Source organism: Salmo trutta, chromosome 6 (assembly GCF_901001165.1).
Source record: "Salmo trutta chromosome 6, fSalTru1.1, whole genome shotgun sequence".
NCBI lineage: Eukaryota > Metazoa > Chordata > Actinopteri > Salmoniformes > Salmonidae > Salmo > Salmo trutta.
In genome coordinates this window covers 52,105,478-52,113,413 of record NC_042962.1, presented here as the reverse complement: position 1 = coordinate 52,113,413, position 7,936 = coordinate 52,105,478, and the positions used below count along the sequence as shown (strand labels likewise).

Sequence of the window (7,936 nt, the reverse complement as noted above, 5' to 3'; positions counted from 1 at the left end):
CAACTGCTATTAGTTTTAAAATGTCCGTGCAATTGTGTTCGAAGCAAACTTGCTTGAGGACCATTCCAGGCGGACTTATGAAAACCTAAATATTGTTGTCCATCTCTACATCTGTATATAATCGTTTTAATTTCAGTTATCTTAAGGATTGCCTATAAACTACATATGCTTTCGGAATAGCTCCATGATTTCGCAAGCCAGAACCAAATAGTATATATGTTCATAGCCTTAACCTATAGCAAACTATAGACTATAGCCTCTCATTCGATCAGTTTTCCTACGCATTCTAGTCCGTTGATTAAACTTAAAGTCGTGGGTTATGTCATTAGTGCTGCTCAACTTTAAACAAACTTTTCTACAGCTGCACGCGATCGATTTATGTAAACGATTTGATATTCACTGGTGCCTATGCGACTCCTCCAGAGAATTCCACCAAGGGGTATCCTGCTTAAATTTGATTGATTGCACTTTCTCCAGTGGACATTCACTACAAAACAGCACCGCTTAACCGTCTGCTCACTATTTATAAAAGCGAGGCATGGGAGCGAAAGCCAACACAAAGCATGTATTGATTTTTTGTTTCAAAAAAGGGAAAAACAACATATATGTTTTTTATGAGAGTTAGAGGTGGGAAATGTTTATGTCGGCAGTGTGACATAACATATGGGCTAAAATGACATCAAATGCGTTAAAATACGTGTTTAGAAATTCGTAAAGCTATACGTTTAGTATGGTATAGGCTAGTTCACATTACATTGCTTTTCCTTCCAGTATGGATAGTATAGGAAATTCAAATATTATTTGACTTACCTTATATCCAAGAATAGTCGAAAAATGCTTTACATGTATATTTGTAATCTATTAATGGCCATCTCCTTTCCTACGAGTCGGTGCTCCCTAAGATTTCTTTCCTCTGCCTCAACTGAGCAGAGCACTCCTCGGCTCCGCTATTATTTTCACTAAAATATATGAAAATTTATGCAAATGAAAATCAGCACTAACTGTTCGTCTCTTGTTATACTTGGGGATTTTTTTCCCCTTTCTTTTTTGCATACAAAACAAATGAACTCCCCAGCAGGGAACTTGGGGACCTTATAAAATAAACAAATAAATAATAAGCACACCATATTTCACAGAGACTGAATTTAGCGGCATGCATTGAACTCAGGGACATTTTTTAATGAAATGTATTTTTTTACTCTTTTCGGTGATCTTTTGGAAGTTAACGTTTTTCCTTCCCATTAACCGATGTCACGTTTCTCACCGCCGCGCTAGCCGCCCTTTGAAAGTGTGCAACCTGAAATGTATAGCAGTAATTTAGACAGAAATCCTCACTGTATATTCATAAAAGGACGGCCCCATGGCACCGGCCCTATCCTGTATTCAATGTAAACAACTCCACGAGGCTTCCTCGGTTTTGAGCCGGGTCCAAATGAAATCTACTGGGAATGAAGGAAATCTGGCATCCACTATGTGCTAAACTACACCAGTCTATTATCTTTGCTCATATGCAATAAAATCTCTGCTCAGTCTTTGGCACGGTGGGTTTTATTAGGAAACAACGTGAGATGGTTAGGATCATCGTAATACTTTTCCCTGCTTTCTGACCCTATCTCGAACATAAGGTCATGGTTCAGGGTTATGGTTTATCCTAAACTTTAAGAATAGACAATAATACAGTCATTAGCTGCTCTACTACAGTAGCCAACACGGTAAGCAAGTAGTAGCTCTGAAATCTTGTGCGTCCTTGCTAGTGCTCCACGTGAACGTGACTGCGTCTCAGCCAGTGGATGCAATATATTACATATGGTATTTATTCATTAACACTGCTGGGTGAATCCATATGCTGAGGGGGTCCACTTAACACAGGCTCGTTCATTTCTGCGTTATAGAGGGATCTAAAAAGAAGGTGCATTTTATAGGGCCCAAACGTAGACTAGTTGGTTGTGGTAGTCAGATTTAAAAGGCAGACTTTCCCCCCTGCAAATCCCCCAAGGGCTGCTCAATTTACCCTTGTTTTGGTTGCCACTTTCTCTTTCCCTGTGGTTCAGTGAGGTTGCCTATGCGTTCTGTTTCCGCATGGAAGCATCCCCACAACCTTTGTCCATTAACTCCCGAGGAACCAAAGCCCAGCCATCAAGCAAGACGTGAGGAATATTGAATATGATGGTGTTTTAGGGATAAATGGTACAGAAATGGCATCACACAACTAGTCATATTGTTCAAAACATTCTCAAGGGCACACAATAAATGGTCTGGTTACGTGAAGGTACTAAGAGCATTACTGTCCTAAAGCACATTGACAATGACGTTTGTAGGCCAACACCAACATCCAAAACGTACAAAAGGCCCCATCTCCACCAAGCCTATTACAATAGTTTATTTTATGTGGTCGCTGTTATGCATATTAGGCTAATATAAACATATTTTATGCAGATAAATGCAATATATCATTAGGTCTATTTCCACCAATAACAGTTTTAAAACACTTTCTGGTTTTTGACAAGGTTGAATCTATTCTGATTTATATGAAAGTTATAATATGTTTTGAACCCAAGTAAACAATAATTCATGTATAGCTCCATATTGCTCACGAATACATTCATCAGATATGTTTGTGTTTATTTCATTCCTTTATTTTGTATTAATTTGCTCATTTATTTATTTATTTGGATTGAATTAAAAACCAGCCAATTGCAACGGCCGGAAGGAGGTTTACGCGCCTCAAGCGAGGCTGGCGAGACCTGTCAATCATACCCCGGGTATCCAATCAACGGGAGTCTTGCACTCGACTTCCTCGTATTTGAAGCGGGCGAGACGTGGACGATGTGCGCACGCTTGGCACAGGGTAAACATTCGTGTGTCCTCGAGCTTTGAGGGAGGGACTGAGCGAACTGTCAGAAAGAGAAAGACAGGGAGAGAGAGCGAGAGAGAGAGAGACCGAACAAGCGAATGGGAGAAGAGGCTTGCAACCATCGCCGTGCACTGTAATACTGGATTGTACTTCAGCGGGAGTTAGCGGTTTGGCAGGTTTATACACATCAAAACAGAACAAAGAGAAAGACTCTACAGTACTATAAAAGGAACAGCGAAAGAAAAGAATAAAGCAACAAGGGAGAAATCTCAGCGGCTAAATTTCAAAAGAACCAAGGAGCCAGAGTGCTTGTGTTTTTCTCCCCTGCAATAGGAACATAAACTGGGACTTTGTATTTCGTGGAGAAATTGTTACATTTCTTCGACCACTAGAAGTTTATTGGGGCAAATATATTTTTTCTGTGTATTTTAATTTTAACTCTCAGACGTTCTAAATACGACGGACTTTCTTGACGGACTGCACATGGTTTCAAACTGCTTTTGAGAACCTGGATTTTTATTCATCGCTATTTTATCCGTTTCTATTTGAAATACATAAACGCTGTAAACACAACAAATACGGATTTAAATTCATTTTTGCTATTCTTTTTATTCTTCTGGCGTTTGCAGAACAAGTCAATGGTATTTGCCAAAATACAACCCAGACTTTTAAAGTTTGAATAATTCATGAGATACAATTTGCCTGCTCGAAAAAAGTAACTGAAAAAGGGAGGGGGGTAATCAACAAACATATTCATAAGGGTTAACGGAATGGCCACCGCGGCTTCCAACCCCTATCTGTCCAGCAATAGTATCCTCTCGTCCGGCTCGATCGTGCATTCTGACTCTGGAGGCGGTGGTATGCAGCCGGGCAGTGCTGCGGTTACCTCGGTGTCTGGTGGGTACAGGGGAGACCCCACAGTAAAGATGGTACAGAGTGACTTCATGCAGGGAGCTATGGCAGCGAGCAACGGAGGACATATGTTGAGCCATGCTCATCAGTGGGTGACATCCCTGCCGCACGCCGCCGCTGCGGCAGCTGCAGCCGCTGTTGCAGCAGCCGAAGCCGGATCGCATTGGTCGTCGAGTCCCGTCGGTATGACAGGCAGCCCTCAGCAGCAGGACGTGAAAAACAACTCGGGAAGAGACGATCTACACACGGGCACCGCGTTGCACCACAGGCCCCCACACTTAGGTCCTCATCAGACTCACGCAGGGGCTTGGGGGAGCACAACTGCGGCTCACCTCAACTCGATATCCGGGGGACAGCAGCAGCAGCAGTCGCTGATCTACTCCAACCCCGGGGGCTTCACGGTGAATGGAATGCTCAGTCAACCAGGGAGCCAGAGCCTGGTGCACCCGGGTCTGGTAAGGGGGGACACCCCAGAGTTGGACCACGGCAGCCACCATCACCACCATCACCACCAGCATCCGCATCACCAGCAGCAACACCACGGAGGGGTGAACAGCCACGACCAGCACTCCGACGAGGACACACCGACCTCGGACGACTTGGAGCAGTTCGCCAAGCAGTTCAAACAGCGCCGAATCAAACTAGGCTTTACGCAGGCGGACGTGGGCTTGGCCCTGGGCACCCTGTACGGGAACGTCTTCTCTCAGACCACCATTTGTCGGTTTGAAGCTCTCCAGCTCAGCTTCAAAAACATGTGCAAGCTGAAGCCATTGCTAAACAAATGGCTGGAGGAGGCGGATTCTACCACTGGCAGCCCGACCAGCATCGACAAGATAGCGGCACAAGGTAGAAAGCGAAAGAAGCGCACGTCCATCGAAGTAAGCGTGAAGGGAGCTTTGGAGAGCCACTTCCTGAAATGCCCCAAACCCTCGGCCCAAGAGATAACCTCACTAGCGGACAACTTGCAGCTGGAGAAAGAAGTGGTTAGAGTGTGGTTTTGCAATAGGAGACAGAAGGAAAAACGGATGACGCCCCCAGGTGTGCCACAGACGCCGGAGGATGTGTACTCGCAGGTCGGCAATGTGAGTGCAGATACACCGCCCCCCTCCATGGACTGCAAACGAATGTTCAGTGAGACATAGAGCAGAACACAAGACTAAAAAATATTTTATATAAAATTAAAACTGATAAAACACAGACTATCGTCAAGATAGCCAAAACATTTTTGATACTGTGATTGTGATGGAATAGGAATAAGACTGCAAATGTGTTATATATTTTTCACCAGAACAAAACAAACCCCCCTTTTCCACCCAACCCCAAAACGCACCGATAACCTTCTTCCAAGCCCTGAAATGTCTTAACCTAAAAGGTTCCTTCTGCTCTTTCTTTCAGGGACATTTTTTAGTAGATTACTTAAAAGATGCAAGTTTAACTGGGCCGAGTGAACCGACCGACCAGAGGGTGACTACAAGTTCGTTCCATCAGGTAATTTTGGCGCATTAACAACACCAACTGGAAATGTCAAAGCAAGTAGTCCTATTAGAATTTGAAAAAGATTCCCCCTGTACCCTGTATCTGATTTGCGAAAGACAAAAGAGGCAGGCATTTGTATATTTAAAAATGGGACATTTTAAACCCCTACTTTAACAAAGGAACAAAAACTGCAACAGCATCAATACGAAGAAGAGTGGCATCCACGAAGCTTCCAACATATTTTTTGCGGGGAAGACTGCATGGTTTAAATTTTCACAAAGAGGAATTGGGATTTTGAGGCCCTCCACGCCTAATGATAAAATATAAACTCACCAGGACTGTCCCCGCCATCTGATCTAAAAGATCACATCTTTTTTTCAAATGGATTTTTTTTCATGGGACTTGAACACCGTGAATGAAGAAATAGAAATAGACATTTGAAAAGACTATCTTCAGCTGCACTTATTTGAAATTCTTCTCCTCTCCGTTGCCAAGTGTGACTGAACGGGTGCTGTGGATGTAACTATACATGCTGCCATTTCTAAGCAGTATTCTTTGGTAGGTTTTAATAAACAACAGACTCTGTAAAGCCGGCAATATAGATTCATTAGATCAGATTCTGATCTGACTTATTTACTTTATATTTTTCATCAAAATGACTTGTTTTAATATTCTATTCGGAATACATAGCAATTATTCCAAACGGTAATTTATTTCCCCCCAGAACTTTGTGTAAGATGTTTTGCTTTCCTGTTTTCATTGTTGACTTCATTCGTTATGTTTAATTTTGTATTCTCGTTTCTAAAAGGAGCACAAATCAACATAAGCTGACATTGACAGTTGTTTGGTAATAAGGGTATATTTTGATGTGATAATTTGATTGTAATTTAATTTCAGTAGTGATTCCTTACGACCTGATTGAGACCAATAAATTTGTTAGAATGAAATTACGTCATTGTGTGTTTTGAGATTTATATTTGAATTGAATATTCAGCTACGTTTGTTTATGAAACAAGGCTTGCATTCGTGATATTATTTGATGTGAGAAAGGTTAACGCAGAGAAATTGCCGATTGTTCTTGTTCCAACTACTTTTGTCACAGATTTGCATAACATAAGTATACAAAAAAATACTATCATTTAGGAAGAATAGGCCTATGTTATATCGAATGCTGAACCTCTGTGCATCTCCAATGTCAATGTTATTGGAGCACCATAGGGAATTATATTTGACAATTTCACCAGGGTATATTTGATTTGTTCACAATTCATATTTATCTTGAACTAATTAGCTTCTCCACCTTCATCATAGCAGCAGCATCCGATAACTTTATTGATTATGTAGCGTTTGCGTCATCTAGCCGTATAATTAGTCCGTAGACGACTAGTCACTTCAAAGTACGGTCTATGCGTTTGTTTACATCCACCGCGTGACACTTCCGCAGTAGGCCCAATGTGGGGGATCTTGCCGATCTTATTCCAGAGCTCTGGTTAATGCTGTAGGCCTATCTCACCGGAGTTGTGCGTCATGTTTTACAAACTTAAAGGTAGATGTTGCTACTCATATTGTTTGTCAAATATTGAATCATTCGCCCTACGTCAGTATAGGAGTACGACGATCCGATTGAAAGCAGTATAGTCTATATATTTTAGTCTTATTGTTTTCATGCGCCAGTGTATTCATATATACATCTCATGGACCTTATTTATGTTTTGAGAAACAGTATTGTTATTTTGCAAATACACACTCACATGCATGCGCATGTGAACACACTGTATACTATCCATTGTTGTCATTACGTTATTAGAGTTTTGGCGTTGGATATTCTACTTTTTAGTTGCAAAGTGATGACTGTATGCTACACTGTTTAGGTTTTCCTTATGGACAACTCGTTTTTTTCAGTGACTATAGCCTAATGCTTCCCGAATTCCCGTTATTGTAAACATCCTTTTGAGATGATTTAAATGAAACATAAATGTCATTAGTGTGATAACAACACAACAAGCATGATGCTGACCTAATGCATAGCGAGTCTAAATATGTCATGTTACCCTCAAAGTATGGTAGTCTTGGCGTTGACAGATTTTATGGTTTAAAATAATACTTAAGAGAACTTTGCGATTTCACATTGACACCAGGCTTTGGGGCAATGAGTTGGACATTGATTAGGCCTATCAAATTGGACATTGGAGCCAACGAAATACAAATAGATACAATAATGGCGTTTTACCATGTTTGAATTAGCTTTTGTTGTGTAAAATTGACATTAGCGTTGAGAATGCAATACCTCTAAGGTTTGCGCATGTTTGTTTTGGTTGTGTGACTTTGGATCAGCTTAGGCCTATAGACCTGTGGATAGGCTACATCTCTATTTGCATAATAGTGCATGCCACGCCATAAATGATGCTACAGTGTAGCCTATATAAACTATTTCGATTTCTTAAGACTGAAATTAGGACGAAACCTATAGCTTGGAAATGCACTCGGCTCTCCAACTTTTTCGCAAGTTGACTATTCAGCTAAATGCACTATCCACGCTCGAAGATTTAAATTTCGCGGATGATTTCCCATACACTAGTTGCTTAGCAACTGAATTCAACGTTATAGAAGAAGTATGCATCACTTTCCTTTGTCCTCATTAATAAAAGTGCCAGTCAGACACGCGGGTAGATTTGGTCATTCGAATCCATGAAA

At 41.4% G+C, this 7,936-nt stretch overlaps 1 protein-coding gene across 1 annotated transcript; it reads left to right on the top strand.

The window, feature by feature from the left end:
- The first annotated feature begins 2,829 nt into the window (after positions 1–2,829).
- On the top strand, positions 2,830–6,192 carry LOC115196242 (POU domain, class 3, transcription factor 3-B). Its single transcript, XM_029756872.1, has 2 exons — positions 2,830–4,848; positions 5,162–6,192. Exons 1-2 carry the CDS (start codon positions 3,625–3,627, stop codon positions 5,270–5,272), a joined length of 1,335 nt encoding a protein of 444 aa, XP_029612732.1. The 5' UTR covers positions 2,830–3,624; the 3' UTR covers positions 5,273–6,192.
- The last annotated feature ends 1,744 nt before the right edge of the window (positions 6,193–7,936 follow it).